This window comes from Papio anubis, chromosome 16 (assembly GCF_008728515.1).
Source record: "Papio anubis isolate 15944 chromosome 16, Panubis1.0, whole genome shotgun sequence".
Lineage (NCBI taxonomy): Eukaryota > Metazoa > Chordata > Mammalia > Primates > Cercopithecidae > Papio > Papio anubis.
Genome location: NC_044991.1, coordinates 24,209,617 through 24,237,375, shown reverse-complemented (window position 1 = coordinate 24,237,375; position 27,759 = coordinate 24,209,617). Strand labels below are relative to the sequence as shown.

At 45.1% G+C, this 27,759-nt stretch overlaps 2 protein-coding genes across 7 annotated transcripts in view; one reads left to right on the top strand and one right to left on the bottom strand.

The window, feature by feature from the left end:
• Positions 1–6,446, top strand: part of SRRD (SRR1 domain containing) — an 8,861-nt gene extending 2,415 nt beyond the window's left edge. Inside the window, exons 2-7 of one of the 2 annotated variants that reach the window (XM_003905357.5) lie at positions 26–66; positions 2,364–2,623; positions 2,725–2,823; positions 4,401–4,555; positions 5,530–5,575; positions 5,968–6,446. In XM_003905357.5, coding sequence (XP_003905406.2) covers positions 26–66; positions 2,364–2,623; positions 2,725–2,823; positions 4,401–4,555; positions 5,530–5,575; positions 5,968–6,177 — 811 coding nt within the window. In that variant the 3' untranslated portion in view covers positions 6,178–6,446. The other variant, XM_009216983.4, reaches the window with a different exon arrangement.
• Positions 6,435–27,759, bottom strand: TFIP11 (tuftelin interacting protein 11). 5 transcript variants are annotated; one of them, XM_031656398.1, is made up of 14 exons: positions 26,170–27,759; positions 25,875–25,951; positions 24,885–24,961; positions 23,845–24,062; positions 20,553–20,706; positions 20,080–20,236; positions 17,652–17,779; positions 15,896–16,048; positions 13,191–13,954; positions 11,060–11,228; positions 10,415–10,658; positions 9,315–9,457; positions 8,660–8,825; positions 6,435–6,875 (listed from the first exon to the last, which is right to left on the bottom strand). In XM_031656398.1, the coding sequence occupies exons 4-14, from the start codon at positions 24,051–24,053 to the stop codon at positions 6,520–6,522; spliced, it is 2,643 nt and encodes an 880-aa protein (XP_031512258.1). In that variant the 5' UTR covers positions 24,054–24,062; positions 24,885–24,961; positions 25,875–25,951; positions 26,170–27,759; the 3' UTR covers positions 6,435–6,519. The 5 variants fall into 5 exon arrangements, with proteins under 5 accessions (XP_031512258.1, XP_031512257.1, XP_009215245.2 ...); XM_031656397.1 differs by having other exon boundaries at positions 24,885–24,919; XM_009216981.3 differs by lacking the exon at positions 24,885–24,961 and having other exon boundaries at positions 13,191–13,297; positions 13,427–13,954.

The following is a 27,759-nucleotide window of genomic DNA, read 5'->3' as shown; positions in this document are numbered from 1 at the left end:
TGTGCCATTTTTTTTTCCTCAACAGGAAGGACCTGTTTATCTCTGATTTCTGGAGTTCAGCACTAGGTGGGTATGACCTGGCCAAGGGTAGGGATTATGGGGCAGAAAAGAAAATCTGTCCTCATTTGAGGACATTTTGCTTCACAGAGGGATAACTTGCTGGGTTCTAACTCCCCCCACCCCGCCACTTCTATCTGGGTGTCTTTTGGCACTTAATTCTGACCCTCAGTTTCTTTATCTGTGAAATGGGGATAATGTGTATATCCTGTAGTTTTGGGAATTGAAGCTGTTTAGTTAAATGCTTGCCTGCTGTATACAAGGCAATAAATATTGTCATTATTATTGCTGAAATTTATATTTATCCTGTTCCTTTTCCGTGATATTACAACGTAGCCTTTTCCTCATGCAGTGATAATCTCTTCCTAAACATAGTGTGTGGGTGGCCACATAATATTTATGCATGGAGTGGACTAACCATAGATAACATTTTTATTGTGGGACATTGAGTTTTCTTCCTTTGGTTTTCAGTTATTGTTTTAGGACAGGGTCTTACTCTTCACCCAGGCTGGACTACAATGGTGCAGTCATAGTTCACTGCAGCCTCTACCTCCTGAGCTCAAGTGATCCTCCCACCTATAGCTTCCCAAAGCACTGGGATTATAGGCATGAGCCACCACAACCAGCCTTTTTAGGTTATTATACATAATTTTGCCGGGCGCGGTGGCTCACGCCTATAATCCCAGCACTTTGGGAGGCCGAGGCGGGTGGATCACGAGGTCAGGAGATCGAGACCATCCTGGCTAACATGGTGAAACGCCGTCTCTACTAAAAATACAAAAAATTAGCCAGGCGTGGTGGTGGGCGCCTGTAGTCCCAGCTACTCGGGAGGCTGAGGCAGGAGAATGGTGTGAACCCAGGGAGGGGGAGCTTGCAGTAAGCCGAGATTGCGCCACTGCACTCCAGCCTGGGCTACAGAGCGAGACTCCGTCTCAAAAAAAAAAAAAAAAAAGTTATTATACATAATTTTGCAATGAGCAATTTTATGCATACAGCTTTTACCAAACTTAGGGTGATCTTCTTAGGATATATTCCCAGAAGTGGAATTAAATGAAAGGTGGTGACCAACTTGATATCTATTGTCAGGTTATCCAAAAAGTTTTCACCAATTCTTTTATCAAAACTGACCTGAAGAGCCAGTTTTTCCTGGCCTGGGGTCTTATTTAAAGATATCTTTGCTGCTTGCTTGCTTGCTTTTTTTTTTTCTTTTGAGACAGAGTCTCACTGTGTCACCCAGGCTGGAGAGCAGGAGTGTGATCTCAGCTCACTGCAATCTCCACCTCCTGGGTTCAGACAATCCTCCTGCCTCAGCCTCCTGAGTAACTGGGACTACAGGTGTGCGCCACTACCCCTGGCTAATTTTTATATTTTTGTAGAGATGGGGTTTCACCATATTGGCCAGACTGGTCTTGAACTCCTGATCTCAAGTGATCTGCCCACCTCAGCCTCCCAAGGTGCTGGGATTATAGGTGTGAGCCACTATGCCCGACCCTTTGCTGGTTTCTTAAGTGAAAAATTGGTATCTTATTGTTGGAATGCATGGCTTTTTTTTGTTTTGCTAAATTCAGTACCAGTACAATAAAAGGAGAGACAAGAGAACCTACCTCTACATGAGAAGACTTAAACAGAGTATAACTTTGTTTTTTTGAGATGGAGTCTTCCTCTGTTGCCCAGGCTGGAATGCAGCCGTGTGATCTTGGCTCACTGCAATCTCCACCTCCCTGGTTCAAGCGATTCTTCTGCCTCAGCCTCCCAAGTAGCTGGGACTACAGGCATGCCGCCAGTACGCCCGACTAATTTTTTGTATTTTTAGTAGAGACGGGGTTTTACCATGTTGGCCGGGCTGCTCTTTCAATTCCTGACGTCAGGCGATCCACCCACCTCGGCCTCCCAAAGTGGTAGGATTACAGGCATGAGCCATCGCACCTGGTCTGTTACAACTTTAAAAGTACGCATTTCAGAGCATAGTCTACATTTACTAGGAGCCTCTTGTTAAATTAGAATGAGTTCACATTATAGTTTTAGATGGAAACTGCCCTTGAGTGAAACCCAATTTCTGCTTGCAACATGCTCTTGGGTTTTGGACCATGGGAGTCCAGGGGCCAGGACAGCCTGTCAGTTGGTGACTGTGACTCTATGTCCAGGCATGTTTGGGAATGAGACCGGCAGCTTCTCTCTCTGAAGAATTGAAACCTTTTACTGCCCTGATCTCTTTCTCCCCAAATCTGTGAACTTCTTTTGCGGATGATTTGGTTCACAGGGTCAGAGCATGCCCTCTAACTGCATTTGGGGGCCTGCTCTTTCAGAAACCATCAATAGATGTCTCACAAAACATCTGGAACAGCTGAAGGCCCCTGTGGGGTCTCTTTCTGACATCTTTGGAAACCTGCATCTTGACTCATTGCCAGATGAGTCAGATGTGGCCCCTGATTCTATCCCAAGAGAGACCCTGGTCACAGGAACGTGCCATTTGAAGTGTGTGTGTTACGGCATTGGGAACTTTGCCACCTGCATCATAGCTAGAAACCAGCTAACGTTTTTGCTGCTTTTGTTGGAAAAGTGCCAGGTACATTTTTGGATTCATTTTCATCTCCTCCTCCTCTGGTCTTATACATGGGTGCACACAGATGTTTGGGTTGAAGTAAACAACTCATTCTTCCCTTCTAGATTCCCAGAAGTCACTGTTGGGTATATGACCCTCTGTTTAGCCAACTTGAAATTGAAGTACTGAACACCCTTGGTGTGACTGTTCTCAGTGAGAATGAGGTAAGTGGTTTAAAGGGGAGCAGACAGGAGTATAAAAATCCTGACCAGACTCACCCCAGGCTCTGCCTGTGAACACCAGCATTCTTTGCAGTGGCAGCCATTCCTCTCTTACTGCCTGCTCACTTTTGTAGTGCCTGAACGATGTAACCAGCCAATCAGTTACCTCCATTTTGGCTTGTGTTGTGCCCATCAGAAAAAAATTACACAGATGGCATGAACCAGAACACGTTAGGTCTGAACCACTTTTGTGAGAATTATTTGTCTGGAAATTATGCTAACTTGGTATTTGCTGTTGCTATTGAAAAATAAAAATCTAGGTGCCTCAAGCGACATCTTTCTGGTTGGATTTTACCCTGTCCCAGGGAGGTAATTAAAGGGGTTGCAGCGTTCATCTTTGATGCTATAACCCAGTCAAACCTATAGCACCTGGCTGTGAGTTGTGGATTAATTCTCTGCTCACATTTGCACGCCCCCAAATAGCTGGGATTTGACATTTCTGAGACCTGTGGAATAAAGAAATGCATTTCTCAAGCACAGGGCCAAAGCCAGTATGAGCAAATCCTTCCAATTTCGGTTTTATATTGTCTTGGGGATTAGAATCATTTGATTCCTGTGTGTGTCCTAAAACTGCCATCTTATTGCTTATGTGAAAATTTGGCTCAGTTGAGAGAAGAGTCATTCCCTGATATTGGCAAGGTCCTAAAACACTGTCACTCAGTTCAGATCATCTTTCTGGGTGCCTGCTCTGTGCTAGGCAGGGAGCTTTGGGGAGACCAAAAAAAAATGGGAGCCTGTCCCAGTGTTCAGGGAGCCCGTGGTCACATCAGGGCATGTGACCTGTAAACAAGTGAATGAGGAGTGAAATAGTGAGGCAGAACCTTGTACTAGGAGCTGAGACAAGAGAGGTGTTTGGAGGGATGGAGGAAGGATTCCTGGGTCTGAGCTGGGCTTTGAAGGTCTACCAGGAGTTTGCTAATGGGACAGAACCAGGATTGCAGGTAGCTGTGCAGTGCTGGCTGTTCAGGAAACCACTGCCAGTTTGTTATTAACACAAGCGAAGCTGCAAGAAGAGGAGAGGCAGGCCAGAGGTGGGCAAGGGTCAAAGGCCCTTATGTTCCCTGCTAGAATTTGGCCATAGAGTAGTGGTTCTCAGGAGGGGTGATTGTGCCTCAGGGACATTGGAAGAGGACTTAGTTATATAGATCTGCAGGAAGTGACACGGGAAGCGTGGATTACCGAACATGGGGGAAATACATGGGGTAAGTAACATCACTATCCCTCCTGTCCTTGCCATCATAGACCCAGGAAGCCCCTCTGTTAGTGTTCATGAGACTTTGTGTTCATGAGACACACATTTGTTAAGTAAACGTGAGTTCTTTCGCGACATCATGATTTCCTGACTCTAGTTCTGTAACTGTATAGATTTCATATACAAGTGTAACTGTTCCACAAAATGAGCTTTTTTCCATTTGATCCTTTAGTTTGTCTCATGATTAACCCCATCCTTACCTCTCCCTCACCTTACTGTAAATAATAGGTTGTGAGCATGTTTATACCTGTGAATATCGTATCCCCAGGAAGGGAAACGGAGTATTCGCGGGGAACCTACCATCTTTTACATGCTCCATTGTGGGACGGCCTTGTACAACAATCTTTTATGGAGTAATTGGTCAGTAGATGCCCTTTCTAAGATGGTCATCATTGGGAACAGTTTCAAAGGACTTGAGGAGAGGTAAGTCTGAGAATGCTGAGATTCTGTCAGGCCCTGAGGTGAAGCCCATACCTCAGATTGACCTATACACAGAAAACGTTTCCTTGATGATTCCATACTGGGGAAATGCTTTTCCATAGGGAATGGGATGAAGGCTTAAATACAGGAGATGTCAAACCCTGATTCGGCCGGGCGCGATGGCTCACGCCTGTAATCCCAGCACTTTGGGAGGCCGGGACGGGTGGATCACGAGGTCAGGAGATCAAGACCATCCTGGCTAACACAGTGAAACCCCGCCAAAAGAAAAAAACACAAAAAAAAAAAAAAAAAAAAAAAAACCCTGATTCAAGCTATGAAGCAAGTTAAGGAGTCTTTTTGCCACGAATTCCTCCCTTCCATTGTGATACACAGAAATGGTTTTAAAAACAGGAAAAAGCTATTTGATTCCTCTGCCTACAGCTCCACATCCTCATTCTGTTTCACAGTGCTTAGGAGTCTGCTCACTCATTTCTCTTGATGAAATGGGCACAATTACTGGAGTATTTGCTTTTTTTTTTTTTTTTCTTTTGAGATGGAGTCTTACTCTGTCCCCCAGGCTGGAGTACAGTGGTGTGATCTCAGCTCACTGCAACCTCCGTCTCCTGGGTTCAAGTGATTCTCCTGCCTCAGCCTAATGAGTAGCTGGGATTACAAATGTGCACTAGGACACCCGGCTAATTATTGTATTTTTAGTAGAGATGGGGTTTTACCATGTTGACCAGGCTGGTCTTGAACTCCTGACCCCAAATGATCCGCCCCGCCTCAGTCTCCTGAAGTGCTGGGATTACCCGCGCCTGGCCCGCATTTTCAACTATTTAACTGATTTACTCCACATCTCGAGTTTTTTCCTAATTCTTCCTATACTTCAATCATCTTGCCCTTCTGTGTCTTAAGTTGAATGAAACGATCCTCATACCTCCTAATCATGGTTTTTGTTTTTGTTTTTTAATTTCTAGGTTGTTGGCAAGGATTCTGCAGAAAAATTATCCCTACATTGCAAAGGTATCTATCTGAATAAAGGGGCTGGGATGGAAAAGGGTGTGAAACTGTGAAGAATTCTATCTTTACAGGTGTAGGAGGAAACTCAGGGGCTAAGTGGCGCTAGTGTACTGTCAGCTCTCTCCATGGGTCTGTGTTCCAGAAAGCTATGACTCTTTAATGCGTCTCTTATTTTTCCTTATTTCCTTTATTTTTATTCTCAGTATCACAGTCCATGATACCCACTCTCCTTGGGGCGCCCAATTCATTGCGCAAAGGCATTTAAATTGAAATATCCTATTTGTTATTTTTTTAAAAAGGAAAGTGGGGATGACAAGTAAAATGGAAATTTCTCCCAGAAGAGTGGGGATTACTGTGACTAGCTAAAGTTTTCACACTTGAATTTTTCTGCTCAGATTTTAAAAGGACTGGAGGAGCTTGAGTTTCCTCAGACTTCACAATACATGGACATATTTAATGATACCTCTGTCCACTGGTTCCCCGTGCAAAAGCTAGAACAGCTCTCCACAGATATTTGGGAGTTTCAGGAAGAACCAGATTATCAGGACTGTGAGGACCTTGAAATCATCAGGAACAAGACAGAAGATCCTTCCGCTACTGACTGAACTCACTGTGAGGTACTCAGTGTTGGCTGAGGTAGAAGCTGCCACCGGAGACTAAAGGGAAGGCTGCCATGGAGGAACTACAGAGAACTCCTTTGCCAGGAAAGAACATCAACTTGGCTGTCTTGTTTTGAGGACGATACCCCCCATGAGGACTTGGTATAAAGATTCCTGCACTGCTAAGTGGCATTGTCCCGCTTTACATCCTTCCCTCGTGACCTGGCCCAATGTGGAGTAGCTCCCGAGTAAAGAAGTTACGCTTTTGAAGGTGATCTAAAATACCGTTTATTCACAACACATCCCTCTCAGGGGCAAGTCTCTGGCTGGCTCTGGGCCTGCCACAGTTCACTTGGCCATGTCAATCAGGCTCTGCAGTGAGGTGGGCACCCATGTCTTCTCGCCCTGGACAAAGACCACTCCCCGGTCGATGTAGATCACAATGCGGCCAAAGGTGTAGAGCTGCTTCCCTTCGTGTCGCTTCCCAATGACAGGCATGAAGACAATGTTGTGCTCCTCAGCCTTGGTCTCAATGAGGTCCTTAAAGTTCATGGGCACAGAGCTGGCGGCCACGCCAATGCCCCTCTGGGCCATGTTCTCAGCCTCCCGCCTCTCCTGCATGGCCTCGTACTGGAAGTCCTTCCTCCGCTCCGTGTGGGTGAGATAGGCAATGTTCTCCCGCGCTCCTGGCTGCATGTAGGCACCTGAGAGATACAGGAGGACAGGGCAGTGAGGAGAGGTGTTTCCAGGTGTATGGAAGTTGACGCTGACTTGGCCCAGGTCTGGGTGTGCCAGAGTGCTTGTGACTCACTGAAGGGCAGTTCTGCCTCAAAGATACAACTTTGGAGGAAGTTTAGACAACTGGCCAGTATCACATAACAACTGTTCAGAAGGTTTCTGGCTAGTATCTAGTAACCAAAGAGATTATTAAATATTCAACATTTAAAAATGAAGTATCTGCAAGGGATTTCTTCTTTCAGAGCTGGAAACAGCAGAGTCCTCAGCCACTCTCCTGTTTCCACCTTGCCCTGTAGAGTTTCCACTTCATACCACCAAAGAGGCAGCTTTTAGTACCTTGAAAATATAGGCCCACACTGGCTTTATTTTTAACCTACCCACACAGGCCCCACATCCTGAAAGGAGTTCACGTATATTTGAGGAGCTGAAATTGGTGTTTAAGGATAATACAAGACCATAAATGCTAAGTGCTCACTGAGGAGTATATACAGGGAAGAGTTTTGGAAACATGAGGCCAGGGGTAGCTAAGGAAGAGTTTTTAGAAAGAACTTGATAATTACGGAAGCAGAGAAGTATATTTGCCTTATTACTTAATCTCTGTTTTCACAGAATAGGCTATTTTTTCTTTTTTTTCTTTTTTTTTGTTTTTGTTTTTGAGACCGAGTCTCTCTCTTGTCGCCTAGGCTGGAATGCAGTGCTTGTGATCTCCACCACTCACTACAACCTCCGCCTCCCAGGTTCAAGTGATTCTTCTGCCTCAGCCTCCTGAGTAGCTGGTGTTACAGGCATGTGCCACCACGCCCGGCTAATTTCTGCATTTTTAGTACAGATGGGGTTTCACCATGTTGTTCAGGCTGGTCTTGAACTCCTGACCTCGTGATTGACCCGCCTCGGCCTCCCATAGTGTTGGGATTAGAGGCATGAGCCACGGCGCCTGGCCTAGGCTAACTATTAAATAACAAGAATTAAAGACTCAGGAAATAGAAATTCTAGTTCTAACTGCCACCCTTTAACTATGTGACCTTGAACAGGCTCTTAGCCTCACTGGGCTTATCTGTGAAACAGACTAGATGATCCCATTTCAATGCTGTGAATCAGCTAATGAGCAACACTGGAGCACAGGACTGGTTGAAATAGGCTCCCAAATGTAGAAACATAAACATACTTTCATTTACTTATGATCTAGGCAGAATGACTTGCCTAGAACTTGGGAATAGATATAGTACATGAAGAGTGAACTGCCGGTTTTTGACAACACAGACACCACCTATTGAAGGCTGCAAACAAGCATGAACTCAATTCCCCTTTTAGCCTATGAAGTAGATCTTACTGTTTAACAGGTCAAATGGGGCTGATGAAGGCTAAGCAATCACCAAGTGTAAGACCGTGTACCCAACTCCACACTGTAAGATGTGTGACCTGAGCAGCAGGTTCAGGGCTGAATGAGCCTTAAAAGGCCACACAGCACAGTGGTTAAGAGGGCGGGGCCTGGGGTTAGACTGACATCTAAATCCAGCTTAAGTCAGTCTCCTTAGGGAAGATGCCCCTCTCAGTCATGGTAGACCTGGGCAGTGGGTGCCAGCTGACCATGTACCCCAATCAGCAGGGTGAGAGTCTGTTGCTATGGGCAAAAGTGCGACCTAAGGTTTAGGCTGCCTACAGGAACCACAAAACTCTGATTCTGTGTCATTTACATGTGTAAAATCTGAAACTCAGGGCCAGGACATCCAAAATGGGAATCCTCACTTACCAACATTGGAGGACACCGCCCGGTTCATGATATCAAGTGCCTCGTTAAATTTGTCCTTGACAGATGGATGTGCCAGCACTTGGTCTGAGAACATAGACTTCCAACCCAGGTACCACTTGGTGATCTCCTCATAATTTGGGCTGTTACTGAGCCAAGAGCACAGCACCTGCCAAAAAGAAAAATTACTTGCATCCATGGTGGCAACAAATGAAGGCAAGATTTCTGAAGGGGCCATTTGTTTTGTTTTGATCCTGGTCCTGCAGGCTAGTGACACCACTTTACAGGGATTTATAGTAGCTAAACAGTCTAGGACTTATGAATATGGATTTTGGAGTCAGCCTGGTAGCTAAAGTCCCTTTGCGTGTAAACTCTCTGAGCTCTGCTTCCATGTCTACACGACAGGGATACCATAGCCCCTACCCCATAGGGTTGCTGCGAGGAGCTGAGATAAAGCAAATAAAGTGCTTGGAACAGCTTCTGATACGTAGCAAATGTCCAATAAATGGTGCCCACTATTAAGATGACCTAACTCATTCCTACCCTACCATGTAATTCATTTTTATTATGGAATTGTACCTACAGTCAGGCCTCGGCAGAAAATTAACTTAATCCTCACCCAGTTCCCTCCCCCAGAAAGCCAAGCAAAACAGTGTACCTGAAGCCACTTGGGGAAGAAGTGCTTTTCAAGAAGTCCCACCAGACTAGAGACAGAGATCATCCCTTCCCAGTCGATCACCCAATAGAACGCATCCATGTGCTGCTGGTGGGGGTTAATGACTAGCTCACCAAGACACATCCCTGGAAGAGAAACCCAGTCTGTAAGGCACAGCTTTAGTACCGGCAAAGCCACAGAAGCACAAAGAGCAAAGACAATGTCCATTTTCATCTCAGCTCACAACAACCTCCACCTCCTGGGTTCAAGTGACTCTTGTGCCTCAGCCTCCTAAGTAGCTGGGAGTACAGGTGTGCACCACCGTGGCCGGCTAATTTTTGTGTTTTTATTAGAGACAGGGTTTTGCCATGTTGCCCAGGCTGGTCTCAAACTCCTGATCTCAGGTGATCTGCCACCTCAGCCTCCCAAAGTGCTGGGATTACAGGCGTGAATCACAGCTTCTGGCGGGTTTTTTTTTTTTTTTTTTTTTTTTTTTGGAGACAGGGTCTCACCGTTGCCCAGGCTGGAGTGCAACGGCAGATCTCAGCTCACTGCAACCTCTGCCTCCCAGGTTCAAGCCATCCTCCCGCCTCAGCCTCCCGAGTAGCTGGGACCACAGGCACATGCCACCACACCTGGCTAGTTTTTGTATTTTTGGTAGAGATGGGGTTTCAACATGTTGCTCAGGCTTTAATCTGCTTTTAAAGGTCAAATTTAAGCTCCTGACATAGCAATTCTTAAATATATATATATATATATATATTTTTTTTTTGCTAACCCAGAAATAACTCCCTAATAATTTAGAATAAAATACCACAAAAATTTCAGAACTCCAATGGCTGTCCTGTTACCAGAAGCCAAAGCCAATCAGGAAAACCACAAGGCACAGAGTCCGATGTTGTTACTATCAACTATTAGTCGCTGTTGTAAATAAACAGCGGAAAGGACCCAAGTTACATTTATGTTCAGCCTCTGAACAGCAAGGAATATTGTGTACTAAGCACTTTCATGAATACAAAGGCTATGGTTTAAATCACCACTGACCACAGAAACCAGGGCACCAAAGCTGCTGGGCTTGGACTGCATTTTCCCCATATCCTTACCCAGCTTGGGCACTATGTTTTTGACCATGAATGCTTCCCAGGAGCCAGGAGTGAAGACATCCTTCCAGGGCTGGAGGATGAGCTTGGCAGAGGAGTCGCTGGGGTGCCACTTCTGCAGGGCACTGGACAGCTTGCTACGGATGGGGGAATAGAGCGGCTCCAGCCGTGCCTGCATAAGGGGCAACCATGGGTGGATCCAAGAGTGGATGGGAACAGTGTCTGTGAGCGGGTTCCAGTTTTCCACCTGCAACGTGGGGAGAAGAAACAGTTCATGTCGCCTGTTGGGCAGTCACATAACACCCACGTGGTTAAAGGCAAGAGCTGCCCCTGGAGGAGGCCCCATGCTCTCCAAGGCCCATGGTCCTTTGTACATCGCCAAACAAATATGCCCATTCATTTGATTACATCTCAGAAATAGCATAATTCTAATTTTAGTGAAGAAATCAAGAAAATGAATTCCCTCCTGAGGGTGGCTTGGGGGGAAAAGTGCTGAGAAAAAGGCTGGAATTAACACTCTAGGTCAACAGTTGTGTTGACAAATTCTGTTAATTCCAGGCGTTTTAACAGCACTGAGATAATGAAGACGTAGACTGAACAAGTCCCTGTGGTTAGTGATGACAGCTGTTCCTGTTACTCTCACCCCACCTCCTTTTGCAGCTTGGGGAAGATGAGTTGGTCCAGTATGTTATCTAAGATCCACACAGGAATGATGTGCACCCAACTATCCAAAAAGTCCACCATCGGGTCACAGTTCCTTGGCTGCCACTGAGTGACAATATTTCGAACAAAAGGCATCCAGACTTCCCATATCAACCTATGGGAGAAAGGCAGAGGACAGGCTGGTTAATTACACTGATTGGTTTCAAAGAACACCACCACCGCCCACCTCTCTAGAATCAGAAATAAAAATGCAACAGCATGGAAATCCGATCAGAGGAAACCATCAGGCCAGTCACCATGCTGGCCAGACCTGAGCCTGCTTCTTCCTTGTTCTCGTGACTCTCCTCTCGAACTGAGGCCTTGGTCTCGTAGACAGTGCCCGCCCACCTGGCAGAGCTGCTTTAGGGTCACAAGGGTCTCTTCCTAGGTATCAAGTGCTTTCCCACCTATAGGCTTCTATTCATGAGCTGACATCTCTCACCCTCTGATCACAGTTTCAGTGTCACCTCCTCTAAGACCTCTGTCCTAACCCCCATTCCAAGGAGGTCGCTCCTGCAGTTTTCTATCGCTGTACCTGGTGTGCATCCTGCCTTTATTTGTTCACTACCTTATTTCCCATCTGCCTTTTCTGCTGTACTATAGACAGAGGCTGTCTGCTGTACTAGGGTAAGCCCAGCACCTAGCACAAGCATGATATTCAACAGACATTTGACAAGTGTCAGCTGAATTCATGGCCAAATGTAATTGTACAACCACTATGGAAAACAGTGTGGAGATTCCTTAGAGAACTAAAAGTACAACCACCATTTGATCCAGCAATCCCACTACTGGGTATCTACCCAGAAGAAAAGAAGTCATGGCTGGGCGCAGTGGCTCACGCCTGTAAACCCAGCACTTTGGGAGGCCAAGGCAGGTGGATCATGAGGTCAACAGATTGAGACTATCCTGGCCATCATGATGAAACCCCGTCTCTACTAAAAATACAAAAGTTAGCTGGGCATGGTGGTGCATGCCCGTAGTCCCAGCTACTTGGGAGGCTGAGGCAGGACAATTGCTTGAACCCGGGAGGCAGAAGTTGCAGTGAGCCAAGATCACGCCACCGTACTCCAGCCTGGCGACAAAGCGAGACTTCATCTCAAAAAACACAAGTCATTATATGAAAAAGATATTTGCTCACACAAGTTTACAGTAGCACAGTTCACAACTGCAAAAATGTGGAACCAACCCAAATGCCCACCAATCAACAAGTGGATAAAGAAACTGCTACATATATATATATAATGGAATATGACTCAGCCATAAAAAGGAATGAATTAATGGTATTCGCAGCAACCTGGTTGGAATTGGAGACTACTATTCTAAGTGAAGTAACTCAAGAATGGAAAACCAAACATCTTATGTTTTCACTCATAAGCGGAAGCTAAGCTATGAGGATGCAAAGGCGTAAGAATGACACAATGGACTCTGGGGACTTGGGGAAAGGGTGAACGGGGTGAGGGATAAAAGACTACAAATTAAGCCAGGCACGGTGGCTCACGCCTGTAATCCCAGCACTTTGGGAGGCCAAGGCGGGTGGATCACGAGATCGGGGGATGGAGATCATCCTGGCCAACATGGTGAAACCCCGTCTCTACTAAAAATACAAACATTAGCTGGGTGTGGTGGTGCGTGCCTGTGATCCCAGCTACTCGGGAGGCTGAGGCAGAATTGCTTGAACCAGGCAGCTGGAGGTTGCAGTGAGCTGAGATCACGCCACTGCACTCTAGCGTGGTGAAAGAGTAAAACTCCGTCTCACAAAAAAAAGACTACAAATTGGGTTCAATGTATACTGCTCAGGAGATGGGTACACCAAAATCTCACGAATCACCACCAAAGAACTTACTCATGTAACCAAATACTACTTGTTCCCCAAAACCCTGTGGAAATAAAACATTTCAAAAAAATAAAATAAAAAATAAAATAAATTCATGGCCAAATGAATTTAAATTCCTAAAGCGGTGTCAGCATGAGCAGAGAATTAATCAAGGCTAGCACTGCTGCCTTCCCCCACCTTCAGCAGTCCTTCCCAACCCCCCAGGAGAAAGGAGCTGGAGCGCAGAGCCCTGCCCTTTGGTACCTGTGAAAGGCATCTGCCGAGAGGTCCTGTCCGCCATGAGACAAAAGCTGGTCATTCTCCAGGAGGCTTTTCCACTTGGAGATTATCTCGGTGCCGTAAGTGCAGTCCTGAGGAGAAAGGCAGAACAGCTGAGGGGCAGCAGGCTCTCCAGCCCTCCCTGCCCACTGGACCAACTCATCAAGCAAGGGTAAGACCAACCAAGAGGCAGGGATAGGTTGATTTTCCCAACAACTCACTTTGAGGGGATCCCACTCCTTGAAGTACTCCTTCATGAGTGGATAAACGATGGCCACGGCGAGGTCCACACGGTCGGACATCCTGTACTCCTCATAGTACTTGTCCTGCAGGGTTTCGAAGATGCGGGCACACTCGTCCAGGGTGAGGGGGTTGCTGCAGTCGGGCTGCATCCGCCGCTCGCACTCCTCCACCATCTCCAGGACCTTGCTGAGGTTGGAGATGACCCGCTCCTCATGGTCCAGGACCTCGGTCATCTTCTCCAGCTCGTGGAAGAGGTTGACCACCATGTCCCGCTCATACTGTAGCTGCCGGTCATTCTGGATGATCTCCTGCTCCGTGAGGTCAATGAGCAGCTGCAGGTTGTGCTCCAGCTCGGGCAGCGCAAAGCCCGGGGCCTTGGCCTCTTTGCCAGACTGTGGCAGCTGTTGGGACTGCAGCGGCAGCCCATCATCGGGAACGTTGTGCTTGTGGCTGATCTGACTGTAGCTGTAGTAGACCTTTTGCTCCCGGCCTGTCATGTCTATGACCTTGGAAAACGTAGAGGGACGAAGGTTAACACCACTGCGGCACTGTTAAACACACAGCTAAGCCCAGGGGAAGGCCCCATTGACAGGGAAGTGTGTAGAAACCACATTATTCAACAGAGCTGGAGAAGGGCAGTGTTGTAAAGTGGGATCCGCACTGTCCTAGCCTAAAGGAGACTCCAGGGACAAAATCAGATGCAGCAAGCAGTTCTAGGTTGGATCACTTTGAGCAAGCCAGATGGAGAAGACTTTTTAGGGAAACATGAAATTTAAATAGGGACTGAGTATTAGTAGATGTGAAAATTTATTTTAATGGAAAGGTAGAAGCTGTACTGATCAAAGAAGGTAACACAATCAGAATATCACATTTTGATTTAAAAAATGCACATAAGCATAGAAAAAGATCTAGGATGTATAACAAGATGTTAACATTTGGTAATCTTGGAAGGATGGAAAATATTTCCTATATTTCTCCCTATTTCCTAACTTTCTAAAATGTACTACACACTGCTATTATAATAACAGTTGTTTTTTTAATTTAATTTTTTAAACTTTTTTATTTTTTGAGATGCAGTCTTGCTCTGGTGCCCAGGCTGGAGTACAGTGGCACGATCTCAGCTCACTGCAAGCTCCGCCTCCTGGGTTCATGCCATTCTCCTGCCTCAGCCTCCCGAATAGCTGGGACTACAGGTGCCCGCCACGACGCCCGGCTAATTTTTTGTATTTTTAGTAGAGACGGGGTTTCACTGTGTTAGCCAGGAAGGTCTCGATCTCCTGACCTCCTGATCCACCCGCCTTGGCCTCCTAAAGTGCTGGGATTACAGGTGTGAGCCACCGCGCCCAGGCTTTTAATTTTAAAACAAAATAAAACATACAAAAGGCTAATTGAACAAAGGCAACCTAGGCAATGAGCTAATTCCAATATTTTAGGAAAACAGGAAATGTCAATATGGACTGCACTTCTGAAGCAGAATGATTCATCACCACTTTTTAAGTAAGTGTGTGATCCATGAACCACCAGCATTAGAATCACTGGAGGAGGGGAAAAAAAAAAAGTCTTGAGGTTCAGTTTAGACTCAAAATTCCTGGGAGGCACCTAGACGCCCGTATTTCTTATCAGGTCGTCCAGATAATATAACAGCACACGTTTGAGAACCCCACTAAAGGCTTTGAGGTCTATGACACACTATATATCCTACAGCAAATAACAACAGGCAACTGTCACCATTGTTCTTTGACTACTTGGAAAAGTAATGGAAAACGTAATACACTATATGCACGTAACAGTGAGTGAAAATTTAATGTATCTTAAAAAAAGAAAATACTCAATGCTGACTAAGGAGCCCTGGGAACTCTCTCCTGCCCTCCTGGTCAGACAGAGTTAATACAACCTTCTGAGTATTTGAATGCCTTAAGTACTTTTGTATTTAACATGGTGATTGCACATGTACATCTCTATCCTTAAAAAAATGTCTCAAACAAAGACAAAGTTTTATATACAAACTAACCAGTCAAAAATCCAAACTAAACCAGATGAAAGCTAAATGCCTAACAACGGAGGTAGGATCAAGCAATATAGGACAGCCACCCTCTGGAATTCTGCACTCATTATAAATCTTCACAGTGAGTTTTTAATAATAAGAATGTTACTGAATTCAGTGATGTAAGCTCCAGAAACACAGGAACATCATTTGGTTTACCAGTGTAGTGCCGTGAAGAGTGCCTGGCAGAGAAGGAACTTGGTAACTATTACTAAATATGGGAGTGTAATGAATAGGAACATGATATTAATAGTATTCATTACACTCCCATAAAATAAGTGAGAAAAGCAAGGTACAAGAAAAAAAAAAAAGCCTAGCTAGAAGATCCAAAAAACCCTAGAACATGTTCAGTGATTAATTCTGGGGTGTGGCTCCTGTACCAGGTGTCCAAAGGTCCCCATACCTTGACCTGAGAAAGCTCCTTCTGGGGAGCAGTGAGCTTCTTGCTAATCCTGCCCTTGGCCTTCAACTCTTCCACGGTCTTGTAAGAGTATTTGGGCTTCTTCTTGCTTCCACTTGGGTCTTTCCTCCACTGGCTCAGCTCCTTCTGAAACTCCTGAACCAGAAGAATACAGTCAGATGCAGCAAACCACTTTTTACAACAGGTGAGACAGCTAAGACCATTAACAGATGTCACCATTCACTGTCTTAGATTTATTTCCAGGTTCTATATGAAGGGAGGAAAGGATGCACCTGCATGACACCAAAACTATCTAATGATAACTCCTTGACCCCATTTACCCTCTTACAAATAATGAGGTTCAGAAGGCAGGTGCACCAGACGGGAGGGAGAAACAAAAATAAAGGAAACAACATGTATTGAGCATCTACTATGGGCAGGCACTATAACAATAGTTTAAATGTACCTCATGTAAAACTTAGAAATGCAATGTAAAGGATTTTTTAAGTACACAAAATCTTGTTTCTCACTTTAAAATGAAGATAAATAAGCAGGTCCTAACTCTCAAAGCAAAGGTATCTCTTATAATCAGGGTCTGCAAAATGTACCTGCCGTAGCTACAGGAGGAGCTACGGCAAGCTTGTCCAACCCGCAGCCCAGGACGGCTTTGAATGCGGCCCAACGCAAATTTGTAAACTTTCTTAGCGTGATGGTAGTAGAATCCAGCCCACAGAAGTTGGTTTTAGAGTTGTCATTATGTTTTTCTCATACTGGTTAAGACTTGTCATTTTTTTCTCTAGAAGTATCTACACATCTGGCTACTTTGGGAAAATCAGAGGATCAGGCAATACTAAGCCCACATCCTCATAAGCAACAATCACCTAGAGCTGAATAAAGATTTACCTTCTAGACAGGCTAAGGCCTCACCTCTGTGCCACAGTCCCCACCACTCTTTATTGTCTAGCACCTGGCTCATCTTACTTGCTTCTGTGGTGTGCCTGGCACCTGTAGGCTTCTAAGTCTGAGAACCCCTGACTCAGAGTGGTCAGTCCCACATTATCAAATGACTGTGTCATCAAAAGGTCAGTGACAAGAAGAGTAATGTGTTTCTTTGCAGCATCCTGCTTTCCCCCATAAATTCAAATGGGAAAAGAGTAATACTTCAATCAACAGAGCTGGCCCCTTCTATCACTGGGGAAAAGGGACATACAGCTGCCAGCAGATGGCTCCCTGCTGCACGTGGGATGAAACCCAAGCACCTAAAAATGGCTGTCAAGGCCCATCTTGTGGCCCGCCCACCCCTCTGAATGCACTTCCTTCCCCTCTGCTTTGTGTACCACCCTCCCACCACAACGGCTTCCTTTATGGTTTCTTAACCGGCAAGCTCAGAGCCTCTCAGTGTCCTCAGGCTTCTCAGCTCACCCTTCTGCCAAGTCTCAACTGAAATGTTTCCTTTCCTCAAAGGTTTCCCTGACCAGCCTATTTATAAAAGTAGGTCAACACCACCTCCCAACCCCCAACCTTATTTTCTGTCTAGGCAGGTCCTAGCACCTTCTGCCATTTCAACTGCCACTTCCACACCATAGCTGCTTGTTTACCCTGCGCCCTCTCATCATGGTGCACCTAGCCTTCAGCCCAGCACCTGGCATATGGTACGTGTACAATAAACATCTGAGGACTAACAAAATGAAGGGATAAATGAACAGCCATTAGAAATGGACAGGACACCACCCACCCATGTCTCCTGACTTCCAGTTACCTCTTCAGCTTCTTCCTCTGAGTCAACCACAGGGAAGTCTTGCATTGACTGCGTGGTGCGCTCGGATCCATAAGCCCCCACAGCACCTTTTCCCTTTCTCTGCTTGGCTTCGATTGGGTTAATGATACCTGAGTAATTTCGGCAAAAGATTAAAAAAAGAGAGTCTTATGATCACAGCAATTCATGTATGTGAATCAGCCACTCAGTGAAATGACAGTTTCTTGCTCCTTCCACAAAATAACACGCTACTCAAGGAGAGCTATTCTCTGCCCTCAGAACACTACTCTTGTCCCTTGTGATTTGAAACTTATGAGCATTTATGCTACCACAGAACAGTCTGCTGACTGGTTTATTTATATCCCAAATAGATTTCCATTTCTACTAGGATTGTTTCAGTGGACAAGAAGAAAACAGAACACTACATTTATAACCGAGAACTCCAGCATACTAAATTCTACACTTCACTTCTTTGGAAGCCTCTATTAGGGAAAATGCAATAATTCAGATACTATATTGACTCTGACTGAAGTGAAGCTGTAATTTAATATAAGACTCCTCATGTATTTTACTTAGGAGTTCCTATCTCCTATGTTTAACTTTTTTATAACAAGTTTAAACCCTAGAAATAAATGTTGCTTTTCTCATAAAAGTGTTTACGAATAGGACCACAACATTTCAATGAAGATGTTACCCCCTCTCCAAATTTTCCATCCCTGCCTCCCTTCCATTTAGTACAGTTGAAGTCTCAAATAAGAGCTATCCCTGGGCCAGGCATGGTGGCTCATGCTTGTAATCCTAGCACTTTGGGAGGCCAAGGTCTTGAACCAGCCTGGGCAACACAGTAAGACCCCATCTACAAAAAAAGAAAAAATTAGCCAGGCATAGCAGAGTGTGCCTGTGGTCCCAGCTACTCAGCAGGCTTGAGCCCAGGAGGTTGAGACTGCAGTAGGCTATGATCATGCCATGCCACTGCACTCCACCCTAGGTAACAGAGTGAGACCTTGTATCAAAAAAAGGAAAAAAGCTGTCCCCTCATTCTCATTCAGCGTATCCTTGCTTAAGTTCATGTATTTTTCATGTACCTAATGTTTTCAACACATAACCTGGATTTCACTTTAATAATTATTTAGAGGCCGGCGCAGTGGCTCACACCTATAATCCCAGCACTTTGGGAGGCCAAGGAGGGTGGATCACTTGAGGTCAGGAGTTCGAGACCAGCCTGGCCAACATGGTAAAACCCCGTCTCTACCAAAAATACAAAAATTAGCTGGGTGTGATGGCGGCTGCCTGTAATCCCTGCTACTCGGGAGGCTGAGGCAGGAAAATCGCTTGAACCAGGAGGCGGCGGTTGCAGGTGAGTCACGATCGTGCCATAGAACTCCAGTCTGAGCGACAAGAGTGAAACTGTGTCTCAAAAAATAATATTATTATTATTTAGAGACTCAAATTTGAATATGGAGGACCCATTTGATTATATCTACTTGGCAATCATGCATAGGAAATAGCTCAAGAAGAAGGGGAAATGTTCCTGTAGGAAGAATACAACTGTTTGGTTTGAGAGGCTTTGGTCTCAAGAAGATAAGAGTGTGACAGGGGCTGTGTCTCAGTGAGGCTGGCCATGAGAAGACAGGAGGAGATTGGGCTACTAGACGAGGATGGAAGTAACCAATGAAGGATTTGCTCAGCCAATTTTACAGCCATATGGCTCTAATTATTAAAAAAGCTACACACAATGTTTTACTGATATTCCTGAAGGACAAATAACCGTTTCTGCAAAACTAAAACCCTTGTGAGTAGGGATGGCAAACTCAAATGACTTCGGGACCAAGAGAAGTTCCTGTGGGTTGGGGTGGAAGACAACAGGGGGCCGTGGAGACTGCCTCCAAGAGAAGACCATGTCCATCGTCCCAGGAGCAGCTCTCACTTGCCTCAACTAACTACTGCCAGGCAAAATCTAGAATTTTAGGTGAAATTGTCTGTTTTTTAAATATTAGCAACTAATTCATTTTTGTCTTTATTTATTCTATTTATTTATTTATTTATTTATTTAGAGACTGAGTCTCACTCTATTGCCCAGGCTGGAGTGCAGTGGTGTGATCTCGGCTCACCACAACCCCCACCTTCTGGGTTCAAGCGATTCTCCTGCCTCAGCCTCCTGAGTAGCTGGTCAGGACCAGGAAAAAAGCCTGTCTCCAACCTGTTTGCAGCCTATTTTACACCCTAACCCTTTTCTTCTTTTTGAAACAATTACTTATTTAACTTGAGCTTTGATAAAGCAAGGTAGCGTAGGAGTGCAAATGTCTTGTGCTGGCAAACCAGGCTAGAGAGAGAAAGTGCTTTTAAAAGGGAAAAGCAAACCTCCTCTCCCAGTGCCCCTCTCCTTCCCTCTGCCTGCCCTTCATCACGCAAGACGACAAAAGTGCAATACCTTGTGCATTCTTCCCGAGGCCCCGTCCAGGGACGTAGCCCATCTTCTGAAGAAGCTTCTGTCCAATTCCTTTTGTGTGTCTTTCCCAGCTGCCAAAGTCCATGAAAGATTTGGTTCCTCCTGCAAAACCTTTCTGGCTGGGCTTAAAATTGCCACCCTGCAAAGAAGAAAAATCAAAGCTTAGTTAATGGAAAAACAAAAAGAAGAAAAATCTAAGAAAGCTTGGTCAACAGGAAAATGGTCTAAGTTACACAGCACTATGAAAAGGGTCACAAGAACCAAAAATGTGTGTGATACGTGTCAGGAAGGAAGAGACTACACTACGCACTTCACAACTCACAGAAGCCTGCCACCAAAAGGAGATACTCACAAAATGCATTCCAGATAAGTCTCTCCCTGCCTAGAAAATGCTTGGGCCACAATGACATTTGAAGGATATTACTGGAGTCACAATCCTGCAATAAAGACTCTACCGTTTTTAACTTCCTTGGTCCAAAATCCTTAGGAAAGTCGTCCTGCTTAACAGGTCTCTCTTCATCATCAGAATCTTCCAACTCTGCCTCCTCCGCTGCCCCTTTCTTGAGTCCTGCACTGATGAAGCTGACCGGCGCAGAGTAGTCACGGGCCCTGCAGGCACAGAAACAAAGCCCCACGGGGTCGGTAAATAACTCTTCTCTCTGCAGCAATCCCTTTGCAGAAACTACGTGCTTGAAAACTCCTTAGAATGAACTTCATGGAAGGTTTTTTAAAAAAGTAACACATTTTTTAATGTGTCAAAATATCTAAAGGACCCCAGATTTGGCTTCCTGTAGTCACATTTAACATTTTATCTGACATATTCCTCTACAGCTGAAGAGTTATCACATCAATGTAGGGTTGATTATAAATCCAAAATATGATGTGATAATACAGTTTTCCTACATTTTAAAAAATTAATTTATCATAAAAAGCATTTGTTTTGAAAACTATTGCAAGTACAAAAATCCAACAGGAGCAGAGAGAAATTTTGATGGATAATCATAAATAAATAAAACCCACGAACGTAAAGCATATAACAATTATATTAATCAAACTCAGAAAAAGCTCCTATCCATTAAATTTATTGAATGTGAAAATTTCCAGCCAGGGCAACATACTAAGACTTTGTCTCTATAAAAAAATAAATAAAAATTAGCCAGGCATGGTTGTGCAAGCCTTTGGTCCCAACTACATGGGAAGCTGAGATGGGAGGATTGCTTGAGCCCAGGAAGCTGAAGCTGCAGTGAGCTATAATCATGTCACTGTGCCCCAGCCTGGGCAAAAGAGTAAGACCGTGTCTCAAAAGAAAAGAAAAAAAGAAAATTACACTAAAGTCCCTTAAGAAATAAGAAATTAACTCTGTAAAATGAAATATATTGATTTAAACTCTGACTGCTTCAAGCATTTACATTAAGCCATTAACCTCAGGTCCTTTTTGTATAAAATAAAATTGATATATTTGTACTGTGTGGTTTAAAAAAGAAAAAATTACAACAAAAAACCCTGGAGCTGGGTACAGTGGCTCACACCTGGAATCTCAGCAGTTTGGGAGGCTTGAGGCCAGGAGTTCAAGACCGGCCTGGCCAACATGGCAAAATCCCATCTCTAATAAAAATACAAAAAATTAGCTGGGTGTGGTGGCGCACGCCTGTAATCCCAAGCTACTCGGGAGGCTGAGGCATGAGAAACACTTGAACCCAGGACACAAAGGTTGCAGTGAGCTGAGGTCATGCCACTGTACACTCCAGCTTGGGTGACAGAGACTGTGTTTTGAAGAAAAAAAAAAAAACAACCTGGGAATACAGCAAATAAAGTGATGCCTTGTAAAATGACCAACCTAGTAATTCAACATCCTCATGGCAACAACAGAATTTAGGGACTTTATTCCTAAAAATGTAACATAACTTAGTGATTCAGATCCCCAACTCTAGAGTCAGATAGGTCCAGGTTCCAATTCTAGCTTAGCCTCAGTCACTTAATCTGTAAAATAGGAATAATAATGGTACCTTTCTCATAAGGAAAATTAATCCAGGCTTGTGAAATAGCCAGAACAAGTAAGCAGCCAAGAGATGTTAGCTGCTATTATTATGATTATGCAATTTTTGATCCCTGATCTATTTGTCATCCACTTTCAGACACCCTTGTGGATGAGAAGTTTGAACTAATCTCTATACTCTTTCTCCCCCAGCCTCCTTTGAAAAAGGCACATTCTCAGCTGGGTGTGGTGGCTCATGCCTGTAATCCCAGCACTTTCGGAGGCTGAGGCAGGTGGATCATGAAGTCAAGAGATCAAGACCATCCTGGCCAACATGGTGAAACCCCGTCTCTCCTAAAAATACAAAAATTAGCTGGGCGTGATGGCGGGCGCCTGTAGTCCCAGCTACTCAGGAGGCTGAGGCAGGAGAATCGCTTGAACCCAGGAGGCGGAGGTTGCAGTGAGCCGAGATCGCACCACTGTACACCAGCCTGGCGAAAGAGCGAGACTCCATCTCAAAAAAAAAAAAAGAAAAAGAAAAAGAAAAAGGCACACTCTCAATAGGATGGAGCCTAGAGGCCACAGGTGGGGCCATTCATCGGAGGAAAAAAACCCCAACCTGGCACACCCTGGTCGAGTGAGGTTCAGCCAGGGCACATATAACCTTGTGCTGGGGAGGAGACACGCCGCCTGAATCCACATCACCCAGCACTATCCTAGACCAGTACCTCCACTACTCCACTACCTGCGCAGGGACCACTGGCTTGGCCTCCTCAGTCTTCCACTGTGGCTCCATGCCTATTGAGCACACCAGCAAAAGGGTCTTCTCAAAACATAACCCAGCCCCACATCACACCCTCTCTATCACACACACTATGCTACCCTTCCCCCTCTCTGCTCCAGCCCCCAAGCCTTTCATAGCCTTGTGGATACCATGATGCTTCCCATCAAAGGCCTTTGCATATTAAGACCTCTTCTACCACCCTAGTTACCTTCTACTGTCAGTCATATCAGCTTGCTTAAGCGTCAATTTTCTCCATAGAAATCTTCCTTGGCCTTTCAGAATAGGTGAAATGCCCTAAAATGTGTTCTCCCTCATGTCCTCATGTCCCTTGTGTCCTGTATCACAGTTACAAGTTTCAAATGCCTATTTCCATCTTCTAGAGTCTGGGCTCCAGGAAGGCAAGAATGGGTCTACAGCACAGGCCTAATACATAGTAATCACTCAATAAACACTGATAATTAAATCAGTGAGGCCAGGCATGGTGGCTCACGCCTGTAATCCCAGCACTTTGGGAGGCTGAGGTGGGTGGGTCACTTGAGGTCAGCAGTTCAAGACCAGCCTGGCTAACAAGGCAAAACCCCGTCTCTACTAATAATACAAAAATTAGCTGGAGGTGGTTGCGTGTGCCAATAATTCCAGCTACTCGGGAGGCTGAGGCATGAGAATCACTTGAATCCGGAAGGTGGAGGTTGCAGCGAGCCAAGATTATGTCACTGCACTCCAGCCTGGGCAACAGAGTGAAACAGTGTCTCAAATAAATTAAATAAATAAATAAATAAATAATTAGAATAAAATAAAATAAATAAAAAAGTGAAAGAGCAGCACTCTAGCCTAAAGAGGAAACCAGACCTCTCGAGATGATGTCACAGCTAACAGTCTCAACAAGGCCAGGAGACAAGTATACTTATCAGGGTATCTCCTCCACTCCCTGCCCATCTTCCCCCTCTTCCCTAAAGCAAGGTGAAGCAGCCCCCATGCCAGGCAGTACCGTTTGCCTCCAAAGCTGGGCCTCTCATCATCCGAGTCTCGCTCTGCCCACACCCCGTAGGTGGCTTCTTCCTTGGTCTGCCAGTGGCGCTGTCGGTTGGGGTTGAACTCATTCTGGAGATCCCAGTCAGTGATCTCAAAGTTCTCCCGCTCGTCATCATCATCATCAATGCGGCCTTCCCCATCCCGGTACAAGTGGGACAATGACATGGCCAGTCACTAAAGAAAGAGACAAAAAGGGCACAGGCCATAAGTTCTGGGGGCAGCAGTAGGAGGATTCCTTGTGAGGACTCCTTGCTGCCTTCAGAACTTTCTCTGAATTCAAAGTCCATTAAAATTGGCATTACTATTCAATAAAGAAAATATTAAAAACCTACTTTTAGAAAACAATCAGTACTAAAACAGGTGAACAAAATACTAGTCCCAACCGTCTATGATTCTTTAAAAGTATATATTTCCTTGTCCTAGCCAATATCATAAATATCACACATATTCACACATACACAAACCACACAAAAATAACTAAATAGGTTATTTTGTACACTATTGCCTTAGAAAATGAGTGGCTATCTTCTTAGATCCCAGATTCTTTTTTCTATTACTGAGGAAAGAATTATATCTGGATCCTTGGTGGTCCTAGGAGTGATTTTTTTTAGAACATGCTTTTTGAAATACATTACTTGATGAAACAACATTTTCAGTTTTCCTCACATGAATTTCTTCTGATGAGCTGAAAGACTGTAGTAATTATGAACACTATTTTAATAGTCAGATGGCCAGGGATTGATATAGAGAATCTACCTCATGGTAGCTGGGTGAGCAGATTCAGCTGTATTTCTTAAATTGGGATAAACTACTATACCAACCTTAGAGAATGCTTATAAGGCAAATTCAATGAGTTCAAAATAAGTGCTCAAGAAATGACAGCTTCTACTTTAGTCCCATGATTAGGTTAATCATTGTATTAGGGTTTTCTAGAGGAAGAAAACTAATGGAATAGACATATATATATAAAGGGGAGCTTATTAAGTATTAACTCACACTATCATAAGGTGCCACAATAGGCTGTCTGCAGGCTGAGGAGCAAGAAGAGCCAGTCAAGTTTCAAAGCTGAAGAACTTGGAGTCCAATGTTGGAAGGCAGGAAGCATCCAGCACGGAGAAAGAGGTAGGTTGGGAAGCTAGGCCAGTCTCTCCTTTCACATTTTTCTGCCTGCTTATATTCCTGCCGTGCTGGCAGCTGATTAGATTATGCCCACACAGATTGAGGGTGGGTCTGCCTTTCCCCACCCACGGACTCAAATGTTAATCTCCTTTGGCAACACCCACATAGTCACACCCACATAGTCACACCCAGGATCAATACTTCCTATCCTTTAACCCAATCAAGTTGACACTCAGTATTAACCATCACAATCATCATTACTATTATGGCACTAGGGAGTAAACTTAGCAAAGTGATTCTAAAATCTGGCACGCTAAAATCGAAGCCTGAGTTCAAATTCAACTCTATCAGATACTCAGTGTATGAGAATTAAATGCACGCGAAGCGCCAAGCATGGTGCACTACACAATAATACATTCAACAGGTGAGAGCAATTGCGATTCTTGTCTTGCTGAAAGCGGCCTTAAGGCACACGGAGTTCACTACTTCCACAGGCAGTGTCCAACTCTGGTCACCTCTGGCAAAACGTTATCTCTGCCCTCTTCTACTCACTGGTGCACTGTTTGGATGCAGCTGGTCCCAATCTCTTCCAGGAGTGTTTAGGACAGAAGGGTTTTCAGAAAAGGTGGGGACTCTCAAATACATAAGGTTAAATAATACCACTGCCTCCGCGGGCATAGTACGTGGTAATAAGCCCTGAGTGAGTAGTCACAAGTTATGAAGCCCTCATCAGTAGATGCTAGGTACATGCTGGTCGCTTGAGACCGATTATCAACTGTCTGCATCAAGACACTTCTGCAAAGTAGGTACCGTTAGTTTTCATGCTTCAGACAAGAAAAAGGAGATTCAGAGAAGTTAGTCACTTACCTTAGGTTCCACTGCTCATAGGGCTCAAACTCAGGAGAGCTAGAAGTCAGGCCTCGGGCTTGTCTCTCTCTTGCTGTCTAGGTTTGGCGAAGGAGGCTCAGGTTCTTAACTGAACCCAAGCCCTAAATCCCAGTAGACCCCAAGCAGCACCGCCCCTCTCCGTGCCTCGGCAGAGCTGTCTACGAAATGGATTCCCCTCCCCACACCCCAACGGCTTGGACCGCAGCTCGCCTTCCCCGAACCTTCGCCCCTACTCCCACTGGCGCTGAGTCCCCTCGTAGCCAGCCTTGCTCACCTCTCCGAGGGTCCAGCGTACCAAAACTCAGCTTTACAATCCGCGCGAGAAGACCGCCGCTCCTACGCCAGAACCCGGATGCAGCGTGGCTGGCGCGCCGGAAATGACGTTAGTCGACAGCGGATGTCCTACTGGCTGCCGCGGCAGCGTGGAACGCTACGGCGGGTATGGCTGTAGAGCGGCAGGCTGGGATCTTAGAGAGGAGGGGTGGATTTGCAAGGTCCAGAATGGCTGGGGAGTGGTTTTCCCGCGGAGTCGGCCTCGCTGCCGCGCCTGCTTTGTAGTCCGACGCTCAGCCTGTGATGACTGATGTGGAATCCGCTGAGCCACCTTGGCCTAAGGAGACTTTGCCACTCTGAGAGTGTAAATCTGTAAAATAAGAGATGTAGGATTAGCCCATAGGGTAGTTGTGGTAAATACTGTGAGACAATAAGGGGCCTGGGACACAACATTCAAATGGGAATAATGAAGGTCAAGACTGTGACTCCTGTCTCTCTGACGCTCTCGTGGGCACAGGGCAGTGGCCTTTATGAAGGAGTTTAAGAGGGAATGAAGGAATGAATGGGCAAACTCTGGAGTTCCCAAGTATTCTCTCCAGGAGATGTTTCCATTCTCTTCGTTTCCAGCAGGCTGGTAAATTCATTCATGTATTCACTGATCGAATTAAAATATAGTGAGTGCCCCTCACCTGTGCTGCTAGGCCAATGTGATACAATGAGCAGAACAGTCATGGGCCCTCCCTGGGAAGCCCTCACTAGCCCAGGGACTCCGTGTAGACATTTAAGTGTCCACAGGCTCTGGAGTTCCAACCTTGACTCTGCAATTTAGCAGCTGTGGACCTTGGGCAAGTCATTAGGTCTAAGCCTGTTTTCTCTTCGGCAAAATGGTTAAGGATTCAATAAGATAAAACTGTAGGCAATGAAAACCGTACCTGGTAACAGTAGGTGCTCAAAAAGTGTTAGCTGTTAATTTTTGCTTAATTTTTCTCTCTCTGCTCTATGTGATGAAAAGATCCAAGAGGCAATTGTTGGAATGTAAAAAGAGCACGGGACTTGGAGTCATATACTTAAGTCTACCGTCAAGTAGTTGTTAAGAATTAAAACAACGATTTTTGTGTACCCAGTTAAATGTGGGCTGCTTAGGAACGGTGTCTATGTCTTAATGATCTCTGTAGTGACATGTAGAATCATTGTGCCTGACACATAGTATATACTCAGGAAAGAAACAGAAAAAGAAAGATATGTGGTTTTAGCATTTAAGGCCAGGAGAGAGGGTCTAACAGACTACAAGGCCCGCCAGGAGCAGAGTAAGGGAAACAAAGGGGGAAAAAGTGTTTTAGCCTGTGCCTGAATGTATAAATCTGTTTGTGGCTCAAAAGTCAAAAGCATACATAAGCTTGGCTTTTCTGTAGCTATGTTTATGGCTTTACAGCAGATTTTATGGAGCTGCAATTACTTTGATCATGAGGGACTGATGCTAGTGGATTTATGTCACCAAGTGGAACTCACTCTGTGGCTTCTGAAGAAGGGAACGTTGTGGACTTTCATGGGGTAGTTAAGAGTGCAGGCTCTGATTTAGTGATCAGAGTCA

Excerpts from the sequence above, each read along its gene's own strand:
- TFIP11 (XM_031656398.1), bottom strand. The coding sequence starts at position 24,053 with ATGTCATTGTCCCACTTGTACCGGGATGGGGAAGGCCGCATTGATGAT. Across the intron at positions 16,049-17,651 it reads CAGAGGAAGAAGCTGAAGAG|GAGTTTCAGAAGGAGCTGAG; the intron begins GTAACTGGAAGT and ends CTTCTGGTTCAG. Across the intron at positions 10,659-11,059 it reads TCCCCAAGCTGCAAAAGGAG|GTGGAAAACTGGAACCCGCT; the intron begins GTGGGGTGAGAG and ends CCCACGTTGCAG.